At 38.5% G+C, this 16,742-nt stretch overlaps 1 protein-coding gene across 7 annotated transcripts in view; it reads right to left on the reverse strand.

The window, feature by feature from the left end:
• The window catches only part of DMD (dystrophin), a 1,078,552-nt gene extending 1,063,256 nt beyond the window's left edge, over positions 1 to 15,296 (reverse strand). For all 7 annotated transcript variants that reach the window (XM_088521823.1, XM_088521851.1, XM_088521829.1 and 4 more), the window contains exon 1: positions 15,200 to 15,296. In XM_088521823.1, the coding sequence (XP_088377949.1) occupies positions 15,200 to 15,296 (97 nt within the window). The remainder of the gene's footprint in view (positions 1 to 15,199) is intronic.
• Positions 15,297 to 16,742: the final 1,446 nt, after the last annotated feature.

Genomic DNA, 16,742 nt, shown 5'->3' on the forward strand with positions numbered 1-16,742 from the left:
TACAATACCAATGAAATTTCATTACACAGACAGATCTGTGATATATAAACTTTGAAAAAGATCTAATTCACATCTGATATAGAAAACATTTTCTACAGCTTAAGCTAGTCTCCCATTTTAAGCATCTTTCAAAGACTTTTACCTATTTCCATCATTAAAGCTACAGACTTTTCTCATAAAACAATATAAAAGAATAACTACCCATGCTACAAAGATAACATGAGATTTTCAGGGCATTTTGATTCAACAAATATTACAGCAGCCTGTTGTGAGCTATGTATAGCTAGAAAAATCAAATTTCACCTGCCACTGTGTCAGGATGCATTCCAGAGTCAGTTTATCATTGCAGCGAATACCAAGATATTTATCTTCCCTAGCTAGGTTAATCTTGTATTCCATAATTATCATGACTGTCATAAACACATTCAGTTCTGTTCCTGCATTTGTGAATGTTGCCAATTTGGAAGAAAGTGAACTTAGGAGTCACTTTTGTTTTCAGTTTAAAGGCAGCAGTGGAAATTAAGAAAAATACATTGCATTGGAGATCATATTTAATAGAGTCTCCTACTTGATCACCAACTTCCTAATTCGGAAAGTGTTCCTCTTAAGTTTTTTTATGCACTTAAACTATATTAAAATCTGAAAATGATCTCAGTGTTTACAGAGATAGTACTATGAACATAGCTGTTTGGCAATATCTGTCTCTGTGGGTATAAATATATAGACATTTGTATGTATGTATGTTTTGATGAATTTTCCACAGGATTTTGGGGGGATTTTTTTTTCTGTTTTCTTTTGATCACCTGACAAAATCTCAGGATCCAGCTCATTGTAGGAGTCAGCAGATTTGAGAATGTCACCGTCTCCCCAGTACAACATAGCTAACCAGCTTCCCGGTCCAGATTTGGCTCATCTGAAGTTGGCGAGGCTCTCTTCATGGCACTCTGTAGTTGTGCCCTAAAGCAGTCAAAAACATGGTGAGCCAGAAATCTTTTCTGGTAGCTACACTGACATTCTTGCAGATGCATAGTACCGTTGCTCCTAACATCTGCTCCCCTGCTGCTCTGAGCAGAAGACGAATAGGAGCCGTTTCTCCCTGCTTTCAGTGACAGAAACCACGGGAAACCCCAGGTTCAGAAGTACACTAAGGAGGGATGCTTTTGTTGGGACACCAATAAAATCTCACTTTCTTTCTTTCTGAATTCTTCTGAAGTTGACCTACAGATTTGAGACTGAGAGAAAACAGAAAACATGGCTATGCATGGATACACTTCATCTTCAAAGGACAAAGGATGAAGGTTTCTATCCTACCAAGATGGAAACATTGAACTGTTCTTCAAAAGCCAGAGTATGATGTGTAGAGCTCTAACAAAAGATCCGATTGGAAGGTTTTGTTTAGCAGACTGAACTGAACAAATCCTTTAGTTCAGAAGATGCAGAAGCTGGAGTAAAAGCTAAACCCTAACAATGCCCTTGTTTTTGCTTAGCTTTATCTTGCAAGAACATGGCAAGTCTCACTGCATTACTTAGAAGACTGGAGATGAAGAAAATAAACTGCAGCTAAACTTGGCGAATATGAGCTACATTTTACAACGTTAATGAAACTTAAGCACAGGCAAGAGCTGAAAAGTTTAATAAGACTATAGCTTGTTTGTGCTCACAGAGTCATCAGAAGAATAGGAAATAGACACAGGAAGCAGCAGAGGATTTTTCAAATCTTATTCTTCTCCCTTTTTAGCATAGTATTTCAGAAGGAGATAAAGATACAGAATCAGTCAAAAATCCTCATTCCTCTTTCTGCCATGGATTGCTTCTGTGACCACAGGCTCCCTAAACCTCCCTGTGATATTCTCATTTCTGGAATAGGAGTAATAATGTACTTATCCATCTTGGAACTGTTAAGCTCAAAATTCAGTCATTTTGCAAACCACCTGAAGTTCTTCAGAAGTGAGACTCCACTGCAATGACATACGATTACTTCATTAGGAGAGGGAACACATACACGTTGTTGGTAATCACTACTTCCTTATCCCAGTTGCCCAAAATTGAACATTTCTATAGGAAAAAGTAAAATAAAACAGATTTCTACTGTTCTGGACAATCTAGTCAAGCTTTCTAAAATTTAATCAGATGGTGAAGAGAATAAATCTGAGGCTATAAATAGATGTTCCTGTCACATGACAGAGACAGGCTTCGTCAACTCATCTACAGAGTTCTTTGGGTTACATCACTGGAAAAGGAAAATGTGCTTTTTAAGAACATCTTAAATAGAACGAATAAATTCACCTTTGGCTTCTGCTGCAAGACTGGCGATATGCCAAAATGAAGCAGAAACCCACAGAGTCACAAGTATCATTAGCATAAGTAACAAAAGATTAAGCTCAGAAAATATGCCACAATGACCCACAGATTCCACCAGTTGTACTAAAAATATCTGCACTGAGGAAGCAGAAAAAAGTATCATCCAAATGTGGAAAAAAATAAAGGCCTTAGGGATACTAAATCCAAAGGTAACAGCCTTTTTCTTTTTCCTCCTCCCTACCTTTTTCTAATTTGTATCTTCAAAGCACATTCACAAATACCTGTATGTGCTCGAAAAAAAGGCATGTAAGCTCAACATTAAGCTAAATACCACTGAAGGGCCAAATAATACGTTGAGACAGAGCTGTCTGCTGGAGCAAGCCCACCTGCAGGGGTAATTCTAGGCATGATGTCAGCAATTGTCACAAGTAGTGGTAATGATGAGGGGGAACAGGATGCAACCTAGAGGACCCCAATCCAAAACAGGTGCAAGAGCCACAGAATGACTCATTTATAACAATCATAGTAATAACAGTGGGCAGGCTGTAGAAACTGGTCAATGTTATACAATAGTAAATATTACCACCGCTATTGAATGTGACTGGGAGGTGAACAGCACATTTAGTGTGTGGCTAATTCTCACCCACCAGCTATTTTGCAGCTTAAGTGTATCTGACAGAAGAGTCAATGTGATACACACAGTTCAAAGTGGCAAGCAACATACCTGTCCTGTCTGTTTGCTTTGCATGGCTTGAGACTAACGTTGCACAACTTCAGGCAGGATGACAGTGGCATGTAAAGCAGTTGATGTGATACATAAAATATGTATGCCACTTTAGCCTTTATCCGAGAGCTTCAACAGTCTAACACTTTCTTTAACATCTCTGAAAAATGGTATGTGTTTAATATTACATAGGTATTAACTGGCACCTTCAATCTTGAATACTACCTACAGACATCATAAGATACAGAACAGAAAGAAAATAAGAGAGAAGAAATGTGAGGAAAGTCTAGCAAACATTACAAAGTAAAATGAGAAATGAAAAGACCGTAATATGAAAGAGTCAAGAAGATATGCAGTTTTACTTTAAGAATGTTAAGTATTGAGTACGAAAAAGAAGTAACAACACACTTATATCAAAAAAAACCAAAAACAAACCAAAACCAAAAAAAAAAAATGGATTTAATTTGGACATTTTACAAATACCATGGGACTTTTGACAACAACGTTAGACAAGCCCTAAAAGGAAAGTATTCCTTGTTTTCAGTTTGTCAGTTATTTTAAACACAATCTGAGTTGTTGTAACACTGAGCATGGTAAATGAATGATGGCAAAGGGATGAAGAAATGACAAAGAAAAGCTCAGTAAATAAAGCAGGGCCTAAACAGGTTTCAGGGATGTGGGCAATCTACAATTCAGTGGAAAGAATAGCTTATCATTTCTGGAGAGCTGTTTCACGTTCCACCTGTACCTGACTCAAGAAGTTTAGATGTAGAAGCACGAGTAGTAACAAAGCAATTTGACCTCCCTTGTGCCATCTTTTCTGTGGAGCACACAGACACACATGCGCACTTCTGAGCTCTGCACCGTCAGTGTGCCTTGGAATCATTTATTAATGTTGGCATAGAGGAGACATGCATTCAAAGAGATACCTGCCTCATCCACTGGGCTTATATCTATATACTCTAGATAACTTGCAATTGCTTTTTGAAGTTAAAAAAAAAGTCACAAAATCTTACTGTAATTAATTAATCATGTGGTAGTTTCAGCTCGAGACGAAACTTAGGGTGGACTTGGGAGTTCTTCCTCTAAACCCCCAAAATATTTTATGTTCCCCAAAAGATCTGAAGAGAGAGCAATGATTTCAAATGATATATGCTGCAAGGTACAACCATTAAGAATTGGATGCAGGAGAGCTTCATATAGTTATCTGTCAAGTTTTTGGCAATCATATGCATGGGGGAATAGTTTCCTGTCAATGCTGTTTCTCAGTTCACCTCTCTAAATATATGAATGCAGCACTTCCCAGCATAATAAAATCAGAATTCCGAGGACTGCTCCGCTGGAGCGGCATATTCTGTATTCAGAAGCACAAAATAAAATACCCAAGTAGATAAAAATGGAACAATTAATTCTTCTAATTATTTTATTCAAGATTTTTCTGTCTCCTATCTACTCTCCTGAGGCAAAAAGCTCAAGTCACTGTCATGCTGTTTACTTTCCAGTATTAACAACATTTACTTCAATATTAAACTTCAGACCTGATGTTAAATGGCTGTAAATAGGATTATGAGGGAGCAAGTCTTTGAGGGCTTGGATCTTCATTTTCTTGCTCTGAGCTGAGTACATGTACCATGAGAGCACCATGCTGAGCACCATAGGAAACACATAGAGAGGCAGCTGTTTTCTAAAAATACACAGAAATAGACCGCTTTGATATGTTCCTTAGGCCAGGTTTCCAGCTATAACTTTTCTGTTCCTAAGTACTGTTATTAGTGGACTCAAAGGTTGTCAAGCAATGATTACAAAAAGTGATTTAAAAAAACCCTTATTTTAGGTGTCTTAGCCCCACCCCACACGCACACTTCTTATGACAGCAAAAGGAATCTCTTAGTGCTTCAAACCTGTTCCAACTTAAGTAGAAACCTGTTCCAACTTAAGTAGATATTTAAAGCTCTATCTCTGAAATAGTAGCAGCAAAAATAATAACAAGAATAAACTGTTCACTTCTGGATTCTGGCAAAAGTACAGCATCAAGAACATCTCACTGAAAATGTCAGGATTTAGGAAACTATGCTAACAGAAGAATGTGATTAATAAAATTATATACATGAGCTTTCCTTTACTGAAATTTCAAGTTCCATTATAACTTACTGCATACCTATTACGCTGATCTTGAGCTATGAAGCTCGTTACTTACCACAAGGAACTGGACTATTCCAGGGTACTTGCAAATGTAAACAGCAAGATAAATGACTTACAGGTGCTAAGTATCAAACCAGAATGCACAACGAAACATCCCAGATCTCATCTGAGAACACGTCTGCAGCAAATATTAATCCTTCATTCCAGTAATAGGGTGGGGTAATTTAATTTCTTTGGTTACAAGGAGAAAAAGTACTGCCAGGCTTTCATAAATAATCTTCTACTGGCTTTCAGAAGCAATGGAAGAAGATATGAGCCCAGTCACCTTTAATCAGTTTACAGACTCCTTCCCAGTTCCATTTCACTGAAGGTAGGAGAGATGTCCAAGAAAACCCATCCTCTGACTTACACATAGGCAAGCCACATACAACATCCACCACACAGATTTGAGAACAAGTCGGTCTAAACCACTACTGGACTGCTGAACAATCCGAAGAACAATAAATAAATGAAAAGCAAATATAAATGAATAAAAAACAAATATATAACACAATCTGTCTCAGTCCCTAGATGAACAGTTCTAGCCTTATACCTTCCATGGTGGTCTACAACAGCTCTAGTTTAACTGGTGTTGGGTTCTGCCTTCTTTCCAAGGTGTGCTCTCCCAACAACTGAAATAAGGCTCTTGCCATTTTTCCGTAAGATCCTGGAATAGGAATCCCAGGAAGAAAGCAACCTGGTACTGTCAGACTATTAATGTCTGAAGCTCAGAGAGCTGACAGTGGGAAATAAAGCTTTTTAATTCCAAGTCATAGCCTTGGATTCAGTAATGAATAAGATGAAAAAGTCCCAAGGTAACACTCTTTGCACATAATATCCTCTGACCTTTTACTTATCTCGTGAACTAAATCTTTCTTCAAGTTTAAGCAAGTTTGTCTGGAGCTCTCATTCGCACAGAGCTCCTGCTGGGTTTTCTGACAGGGCTCCTGAACCTAGGGAAACTCTGCACAGGCCCTTGTACCTCACCTCCACTCACTCTCTGCACTACCAACTTTTATTTCACAAAAAATACTATTATTGGATAAAGCTTCTACTTAACTTTTTTTCAGATTTGGATCACGCTAGCAGTGCTGGAAACAGAACACCATCTTAAAAATCAGATTATGATACACACCTTTCAGCACCGTGCAAAATGATACCTTGCTCTTCTTCCCATCCACTAGCAACCCAACACACCCTGTTCTTTAAAAACCTTTGCAATCTGAAACCTTGGTATATTTGCTCTTTAGTAATTATCTCCAAAGGATGAAACAATCTTGCTCTTAATATTTTAAACTCTATTAAAAGCAGCAGATAATGCTTGTGCAACTCGCATTGTAAAATGCTACAAACACTCTCCATTGTTGTTGTTGTTTTGCTTTAAGAAAATAAATTGTATTTTCTGCACTCAAGTGCTAGCTGTTCTTCCTCAGGTTACAGTTGTATGTTAGGAAAACAACCTATGAAATATTCTCATACATGCAACCTTTCCTTGTACACAAAAAATTGCCAGTGATGGTGTTCCCCAAACATCATTCTTCATGACCCTGTTCTTAGGTTATGTGCATACTATGTACACTGGCAGACTTAATGCCCTTTTCATGATGCATTTCCACCTAGCTTTCTAAAGCAAGTTCAGGACCAGCACCTCTTGAATTACTCTGATGAAAGCAGAGAGAAAAAGTAGTTTTATTTTGCTACTTAAAAAGAAAAACAAAACCAAGTGTGAGCTGTGATCTACATTGGTCTGTTCTAATACCAGTTATCCCAGCAAATGATGGATATTAAGTCACTACCCCCTGAAAATTTCGAAAGTTCACTTTAGACATCCTGTCCCTTAGAAAACAGCCATTGCAATCCCCAAAACCTCTCCCCAGTGTTTTCCTGCTGCATATCCAGAGGAGTGCTGACTTCAGGGAGGCTAGATCTCACCAATGTGATGCTTACAATGCTCTTCCAGCTCGTCAATACAGGTCCATTCATGAGTACCAATATAAGTTTCTTTTTCCTCTAAATTCACACAGGGTTGGGACCAAATAAATCCCAGAGAAGAAAATAAAATTGTCAATTTCAGCATTGATTCATCTCTCCTCAATAGTTTTATTGTGTGGGGTTTTTTTTTTTTGTTGTTGTTGTTGTTTTTCTGTTTCTACAAATCCTGAGGCAAGGTGTTAAACCAGAAAACTGCTGCAGCACAAATGACATACCTGGATTTTTTCCTCTCTTAAATTATAATAACAAATACAGCCATTCTGACATGCTTGTATACTCAGGTGAAAACTAGTACATCCTGACCTGGAGATACCAACATGCTGCAGAAAGCAACAACAGAGTTAGTTCATTCTAAAATATGACACCTTTCCATTCCCCCATGCAGCAGACTGGTTCATATTCTCTCTCTTTCAGTATTGAGTTTCCTATTGCAGTACAGACTGTGAAAGATTTCCAAGGACATACTGAAGGCTCGCAAAGAAATCATAACAATTAATATTAGTGCTTGGTATTTCTGTGGAATTCTTAAATTACCAATGGATGGTATGTCTCTGCAATACAATTATCTTGAGCAGCCAGTCTAGAATCCTAAAGTTATGTCTCAATAACAAGAAGACAACAAAATGCAATCTCATTTCTGCTTAGGGTACAGCTTCACAGCTAGCCAGCTAGGTTTGCAGGCTGAATTCTGTGTTTATTTTTTAGAACACAAATCAGACTCTTCATGCTAATTATATGTAGTTCCCTGGGGCAAAGAAATCACTTTCCTCTATGCTTTGTGAAGCACCATATACCTTTTCACACAATAAATAGTAAAATACTTGCATTACATAATAATACATTAGTAAGTGTTCTGTTTCCTAGGCTTAGGCAGCTTTATATAAAACTATGTGATTACCCAACACAGCTGACTAGGATATGGTTTATCCAGAGGGTTGTCCAAGTCACTCCAGTTCCATTCTGAATAACTAAGCCTTCTGCAAAATTCAGTTGCTTGTAGCCCAAAATATAATCCTAACCATTGCTCTATAGCATATACTATTTACCTATAATAACAGGACATTTCTTATCCGCCTTAACATTGGCAAATTCTGAAAATGAAAAGGAAGTCACATACAGCGTAACAAACCGTGCCCCTAAGGAAGTATAGGATTAGGTTCTACAACCGACAATCAGAAATAACTAAATAAAATATGTTAGTTTGCTAAAAGAACAGAAATAAAAGCAGAGCTTCTCTGAAAGAAATGTATCATCTGACCTGCATTCTGAGGGTCACAACTAGGAAGAGCTTTGGGGTTTTCTACCTCTCTTACACCAGCTCCTTCGCCCGACCCTAGCATACTAACTAGCCACTAACAAGGTCCTCATTAGTTCGGAAGTTTTGAAACTAAACAGAACCTGGGAATAAACATCACTAGCTACTGGGATTTACCAACATCTGTGAGACGCTTTTTATTCTCAGCTTCTGAAGGCATATCTGAAGAGACACATGGATACAAAGATTTAATCACAGGATCAGCTGGGCTGGGGATTCATTTTCTTTCTTTTTTCCTTTTTTAATGTTTTACTAAATGCCAAATCCAGAAGATAAAAATCCGTTGTGTTTTTCAGTAGTCTACATCAAGACCACTGAAAAATGAGAAATCAATAATTAAACTATTAATTTGAGGATCATTACAGGCACTAAACCTGTAAAAACAGGATAGCATTTAGAAATTCAAACATTTGTCTTCCATCACTGACTCCTTGAATTGCACCAAAACTATTTCACCAGTGCCCATCCTAAAAGATTCCACCCATTATGGCTTGGAAATATATCAACAGCATAACATTTTCCACATCCACACAGATATTTACAACTTTTCTGCCTCGCTATCTAATCTGATTCAGTCAGGATTCAGAGCCTGCAATCATAATTAAAGACAACAGATTACATTTTTTAGTCCTGGCAGTCCTTATCTCATACTGGGCCAACAGTCAACAAAAATCAGTCTAGACCTGCACAGTGAAAAGTCAGTGTCCTTGAGGAAACCCTTCATTTAGACAAACAGGTGAAAAATACTATTCTAGCTTGCCCTTTGAAAGAGTGAGGAAAAGGGAATATTTATGAAGAACCATTTGCAAATACTAGTATCAAATTATAGAGATGTTCCCATTATAAATGGTAATTACATTCCTTTGTAATAAAAGAAAAATGTATTAAATATAAGCATACCATGTGAGTATGAAAGTAGTTTTCCTAGAAAATAAAAGGAGATGCTCAATCTTTTCTCAATATCTTTGTTTGCATTATCTACCGCGAAAATGTATGTGACCTGCATAAAGGCTACATAAAAATAACAGGCTGCTCATAAAAAGAAAGTCTACAGAAGGCAATATGTGGTGGTTTTATTTAGTGTGGCTTTTAAGTTTCAAGGAAACAGATCAATAGAAGTGATCGGGAGTGAATGCTAAAGCAAGCTGACCCCATAAAAGACGTTCTACATGCTTTTTATTCCTAAGCCTCAGAAGGTCATAGGAAGAGGAGGAAGTGAAACAAGATACTAGATTAAGAAAACAGCTCTAGGTAGTTTTGTTTTTGTTCATATTTTGCCCTTTTTCCATCTACCATTTTCTTTCCCCAGCTGTGATAAGTCATGGGGATGGAAGGAGTAAGTGAAGGAAAGGAAGAAAGAAGGGGAAAAAAAAGAAAAGGAAGAAGGGTTTTTGTAAGCACTGGCCCAAAGCAAAAGCTTCTCTTGGCCCATTTCAGCATCTTGTGTTTCTGTATCATCAAGCAAGTAAAGTACTGGTTGCAGCTATGTGCAATGTCTTTAGGGATATGCAAACAAAAGAAAGACTTTGTAAAGAACAGTGGTTGCAATGTAAAACACCAAGCTAGGAAACTGAGGGATACAAATGACAAGCACTAAAAGCCTAGGCTTCTCTTAGTCTTCTCACCAAGGTCTAGTCTAAAGATAACAGAAACTTAAGTACAGTAGTGCATGTGGAAGGTTCTGCTTTGAATTTTATGAACAGATACACTCAACAGGTTTATTCTCATGCGTAGATATTCAGATCATAAAGATCCAAACAAACCTATGACTACTTGTTGTTTTCCCAGTTTCCACTAGAATCCTCTTTTTTGATGACACCTTCCACCTTTCCATGACTGGACCTGATCTGTCAGCTCAGGACATTTCTGCAAGTACTTCACCAAGGCTTCCTTCGCAACCCCAGGTCTGTAGCATGTCATTTGGACATTTTGGAGCTAGTGGCACTAACAGCGAGTGAGGAGCTGCAAGCCTGCTCGTAGTTTACGAGTAAATATATCCACCCACTAAGACGGACAGCAAAGAAGCAAACTGAAAGCTTTCATGCTATTTCCAGTTCAAATACAGTAGTTTTCTGCTTTGAGTACCTCATGACTTCACTGAAAAGAGAAGAGGGAGCAAGAAAATACCAGCCTTTAAAAAATCCTCACACTTTTCTCTGGATGTCCTTACTGACCTAGTTCATTCAGGTGGATGAGTCTTTCCAGCACCATGTGGAAACCAAACATGGTACTTACTTACTGCAGACAGCTTCCAGGAGCCTCAACACTTCCTATGAAGGTTAAACTACATGATTTCACAAATAAGTGGTTTACTCCTCAGTGAAATAAATAACTCCAGTCTGGGATATTTTTCAGCAAAAACAGTAAAAACAAATTGTTAGCAATTTTAATCCTGTTAGCTACTCAAAAACAAAAACAGCAACAATAATTAAAAAAGAAAAAAAAAGTTTGAGCTCTGGCTATGTAAGGACAATAATAGTTCTTTCTGTCCTTCCAAATTTAATTTATTAATAAATTTTGATCAGCGACATCATCTCTTTGTGGAAAGCTGCTTGGCACAGCAAAACCACACAGTAATATCTCTTGGACCAAAGACAAGCTTGACTCTCTCATGTGACATTCCTCATGTGTGTTTTGCAAGGTGATGATGTCCCATTCATCAAGTGACTGTTTTTCTTGTCTCTCAGGGCTTCATTTTGGAACACCTGAGGCCCCTCCATTCCTCACTTGTCATTTTTCCTCCTGCCACTCTCCTCCATGCTCCAGTATGTAATTAGATTTTAATGAAAGAGAGAAAGAGGATCACATCTCTTCCTCTCTTGGCTTAGCTTCTCATGATCGCTGCCTGAAATGGCCAGACTCTTCCTACTAATGTATTTCTAAAACATTTTTTTTTTTTAGAAGGAACAGGGGTTCCTTCTAAAGTGAAACAGCAGCTAAACAGCACACAGAAAGTCAAAGAGTAGTTTCACTACAAATGTGATCCTATTGTCAGAATGAAGATTTACAGCATTTGAGATGATGCTCATGATGAGCTTATTCAGAATACAAGGTTTTGGAGGGAACAAAACTGAACAGGAAACAGATATGAATGTAATGACACCTTAACACATTTCGAAAGTCATTTTTCTGCTTAAGACTATTTATAAAAATGATTTAAAAAAATAGCCTAACCTGAATAAAGTACTCTGTCATCCTGTCAAACAGTAAGCTTCATCTCCAGCATACCTCCGCATAGACCTGCGCTGCATCAGCCATGCAGCTCAGAACCAGAAGCTCCCTTCAGGTTGACCAAGCACCGCAGTTTTCTTGCAAGAGTCCTGCAATAAGCAATAGGCCCCACAACCTGGTTTTCTCTAGCACTGTCATCTTTTCTGGACCACTCCAACTCACATGTCAATACTAAAATTTCTAATTTCTGTGGACAATGTCCAAAAAAGCTAACCTCCAGTCCACTTAATTTCAGTATTTCTGAAGTGTCAAGCATCTGTTATTCCCACCGTGGGCAAGCTTTCCTCACTGGCTTGGGTATCTCACAACCCCAATTCCCTTTTACTGCACTATGAACTAGACATCGACTGAACTTGCAAATGCTTCACTTTTCAGACATTCATCAAAACTACCATGCTCTACCAGACTGCTCCAGCTGACATTCTTGATCCCTGTTTTGGACTGTCACTTTTCCTGTACTCCTATCATATTTATTTATTTCCAATTTTTAATTCTTTTGCTCAGTTTTGTTCAGCCAGCGTATGTCCTGATTTCTCTCCCTTCTTTGTTGAATTAATATACGCGGTATATCCCCAAATCTATAGGGAGAAGAATGTATTTTTCTTGTGCTATCACACTGTTGAGGATTACAAAATTCCTATCTTATGCTGAGGTTAAATGACCAAAATGATGTGAAGGAGTGCAAATAACCCACTTTTACACTCCTATCAATAATCAACTCTTTGCATATATCTTAATTAAGGCTAACCAGCATGTGAGCGGCAGTTTCCTATACCCTGGCACACCTTTTAGATCACCCTTTCAAGATATGATTTTAAAACATCGGTCCTATAGCTAGCTATAAAGTGACAGTTGTCAGCTAAATAATTCAAGTCAGGAAGACAGAATGAAAATAGGGATTCATAGGTTAGGAAGACAGAAAATTCACATGCAACAGACTGATATAAGACAGATACGCAATTAGATTTCTGCAGGTATCTGCAGTGGAAACATCTGTTGGCTCCTACTGCTGCTTCTCTCTCCTTTTCATCCTTAATTTCCTTTCTTTTGTTTCCCAGCCATCTTTATTGAATAGATGCCCTTATTTTATCATCTTTGATGCAAAATAACAAAGGAAAAAGAATGGTGAAGTTGTTTCCTTTAATCCCACCAGATCTAGAATTTAATTTTCAAGGTCCAACTCCAAGCTCTGCTTCTTTTTTATTGCTATATTTTATAATAATCATTACATACATGGGCTTGCTCATGATACAGCCCTGTATTACTGTATATCTATTTATAATCAAGAGCTAGCTCCATCTAGTGTCTTCTTAATTTATCAGCGAGATAAAAAGCTAAAATCAACTACTATTGACAAAACATAAGCAAACTATAAGATCACTTTTCAGCTGGATGGTGGCCACAAATGGCATGCAATGATGATATTGCCATCACACGCAAAATATTATTGTAAATGACTACCGTCTGATACTAGCCAGGCAGCAGTCTTGTGATAAAGAGCAACCAGCAGCTTCAGAAGTATAAATGTAACAAACACATGCATTATAGAACAGTTTTACTGCTACCCTGAAAAGGTGAATGGCATTTAAGCTGCTTGTATGAGTTATTCTCTCTACAGTTGGATAATCACAGAAAGGACAAATTACCTTTAAAACTAGCAGAACTTCTCTGAAATAGCACAACAGCAGATTTTATCATCAAAATTACCGAACTATTTGTGATTATACAAACCCGATAGAGATTTTGTCCATTAATACGTACTTGTCCCCTCCCAGCAGTTATAAAATAATTTCAAATGCCTCCCAGAGGCGATCAAAGCAGAAAAATGCTCAAATTTCCTAACAGTATGGTAGTTTTACTGATCTTTCTCTTCAAACTTTTTAAAAGGCTAATTCACTGCCGTGTGTCTAGAAACATCTATCTTTTTAAAACTGTTATAGCTCTAGCCAGCAACATTTAGTGTTTAATAGCCTGATCCTCTTTTGACAAGACTGCATAGCTTAGAGCCAAAGTAATTTAAAATAAAGTTAGAAAAGTGAATACCCAGTATGACAAGAGAATTTTTTGAATATCATCTTGGAAAAAGAAAAGATATACCTAATCAAGACAGGAGTCTAGAGAAAGCCCGTTGTACTGTAAAATAATCCAAGGCAGTGACGGTATCCTGGGGGCTGTCACGCAGTGTTGGAATGGCTGTCGTGCCTCCGGAGGGGAAGGAAAACAAGCCTCTGCCTTACTCTCCCTGAGCAGCACTTTTCCTTCTCAGACTCCGACCAGCCCAGTTGGACGCAGCTCACGTCTCTTTTAAACCTGTTCACATCACCTGTACCAGGACTGCCGAGCAGTTTCACCCTAGTGGTGATAAAATATATTCCAATATATTGAAACACCCTTAATGATTGCTCACCGTGACACAGAGGGAGTTGCATGACAGGGGGGTTGGCTGCAGAGCAGGGGGTGAAACAGGTGGAAGGAAGGAACATGTATTAAAAATGATGCTTAGACCAAAGTAAGCACCTCTAAATGATCTCAAACTTTCTTAAAAGAGTCAATGAAAAGTTTATGACTCCTCTGGTTTAAAGTATTCATGGCTGAAATGTAATGACTATATGAAAACCTCACTGCAAAGAGAGACTATGAATTTAATAAAATGCATGCAAAAATACTCTTTGATGTTTCAAAAATAAGACAATATGCCAGTTCTTAATAATTTAGCATTTACTGTCATTTCTCATTAACAGCTTTCAAAATCTTATCTGAAACAAGCTGATACAGAGAAATTAAGAGCAGTAATCAAGCGAGAAATGATGGACCAGCTGGGTAGACATCAAGTTGGCAAAACGTGAATACAGTTCAATAGCTGAAACAGATGCCGGAGTTGTTGAAAAGCCCTGCAGGAGATATTGATGTATTTTCTTTATATAATACCGAACAACCGAATAAATGTCAAGAGCTAAAAATTGATGGGGAATAAAACCTGTCAGAATAACTATAAAGCAGAAACCTGTAGTAATATCTTTTCATTATATCAAAACATTCAATACATGCATCTTCATTTCTGTGGTATTCCTGAATATGCCAATACATCAATCGGAGCTTGCTAGTAAATCATACAGAGCCTTTGCCAGGGCTGTGCTTCACATTTGTTTGCTTCTATCTACCTGAGGCTTCACAGACTTGGAAGAGACTTTATTCTTCAACCTCATCCTAGCATAACACTCTCGTTCAGGCAAGGGACTCTCTGAGCTCCGAGGCGAGCATAAAAGAAAGAAACAAGGTAACACAAGCACAAATGAAACTGCAAAATCCATTTTGCCAAAGGAACGCTGCTCACGGAGTTTCAAGACCTCAGCAACAAATCCTCTGCCATCAGCTGCAGCTCATTATAACATATGCTTTGTCATGGTCACTTTCTAATTACATTCATAATGATGCAGGAGCTTTGATAATCCTACCTTCCATGCCAGCTGCTTTTCTTGTCACTCCATCGTGCCAATAAGTTGGCTGCCGTAACAAATCAAGATAGTGCAAAACAGCATCTTTTCCCTGCATCTGTCATCTTCCTGAAAGCATTCTATTACTGCCGACTGCTGGGAACCAGAAAGTCTATTTGAATTCCAGCAGCTCCCCTTTCGCATGATTCAAGTTCGGTTAGGTGGGCATGCCTAACATGATTCTCTCCATCATTTATTATGCAGCTGCTACACCGTCGGTGTGGTAACCGCTGACTTTATCTGATACGTCAGGCTCGCAAGCCCATGGCTCCGCGTGCGTGCACGAGCCCCCGAAGCATCTTGCATTTAATGAGCGCTCTCCCTGCCTGAAGAGAGTGCGTCTGCAAATCGGTTGCAAATCCTGCTGCTCGCGCTGTCCTCTAAGGCTGATGCGAACGTTTGGAGATTCTCTTTCTTTCTTCTTGCATTTCGCCTCTGCAGGCAGCACCGCGCCTCATGCACGCTCTGTTTATTCACACTTCAGCTGAATGTTTGCTGATTTGCGTCCAACTGAACAGCACCTTCCCGTTGAAACTCTCCGCTCTAAAGCTACTTCTGAATAACAGTGCCGTGCATTCAGACTCTCAACTCTGTTTCCTTTTAAACATGGCTTTTATAGCTAAACCTCAACAAATTATATTTAGGTCTCTTGCTCTCAGTGAATGATTTTCTAATAAGGAATGAGTAGGTTTTTGAGCAATGTTTTTAAGATCTACTAGCAGGTGACTTTTCCTTTTTTGTACTTCATACATTTTAACTGTAAGTGGGTAGCTCTGTTACAGCATCCTGATTGTCTTAAAGTGGTAAGAACACCACCAGAAGCTGTTTTTTTTTCACCAGCCTGTGGAGGACACTCCATAATAACAGAGTTTGCTTAACTGCTTCTGAGTATTGGGAATTAAAGGGAAAGGACTGTTTTGTTGTCTATTTATATTTGCTGTAAGGGTGGGGGAAAAGCAAGCTTGCGTCAAGGATTTCAAAAGAAGGTTAATAGAAATTGACACACAGGCATCAATCATCCACCACGTTAAATTAGCTGCGTCTCCTCCCAGCCCTTCTGCCTGAAATTCAGAGTCACATCATTTCATCTTTAATGCATCTGCCTGCACAGAAACTGAATAAACACCCCCAACACCACACTGAAAAGTTTGAATGCTTGAAGCACAAGATATTTTTTTTGAGTGTAAGTAAACACCTCAAAAAGATCACTTAAGTGAAGTGAGGAGGGCAAGGGAGGACTAACACCAGAAACCTGCTTCCCCAGCTTGTACAGAGTGACAAAAAATAGGAGCAAGATGGGGAAAGGGCACAGTTCCCACGAGCAGCCTTCCCTGGCTGTGTTACCCAGCTCAGTGTCACTTACCTGTTCTCACATCCCTAGCACATCTCACAGATTTCTAAAAAATCATCACCTTTTCCCTCAAAAAGATGTGTTTAACTTCTCTGTGCTTCCCCTTGTGACCCCAGGGCCGCATTCCCGTCTTCTGCCACAATTTCCTATTCT

This window comes from Tinamus guttatus, unplaced genomic scaffold (genome assembly GCF_059628265.1).
Source record: "Tinamus guttatus ecotype Peru unplaced genomic scaffold, ASM5962826v1 Tinamus_guttatus_pri_ptg000008l, whole genome shotgun sequence".
Lineage (NCBI taxonomy): Eukaryota > Metazoa > Chordata > Aves > Tinamiformes > Tinamidae > Tinamus > Tinamus guttatus.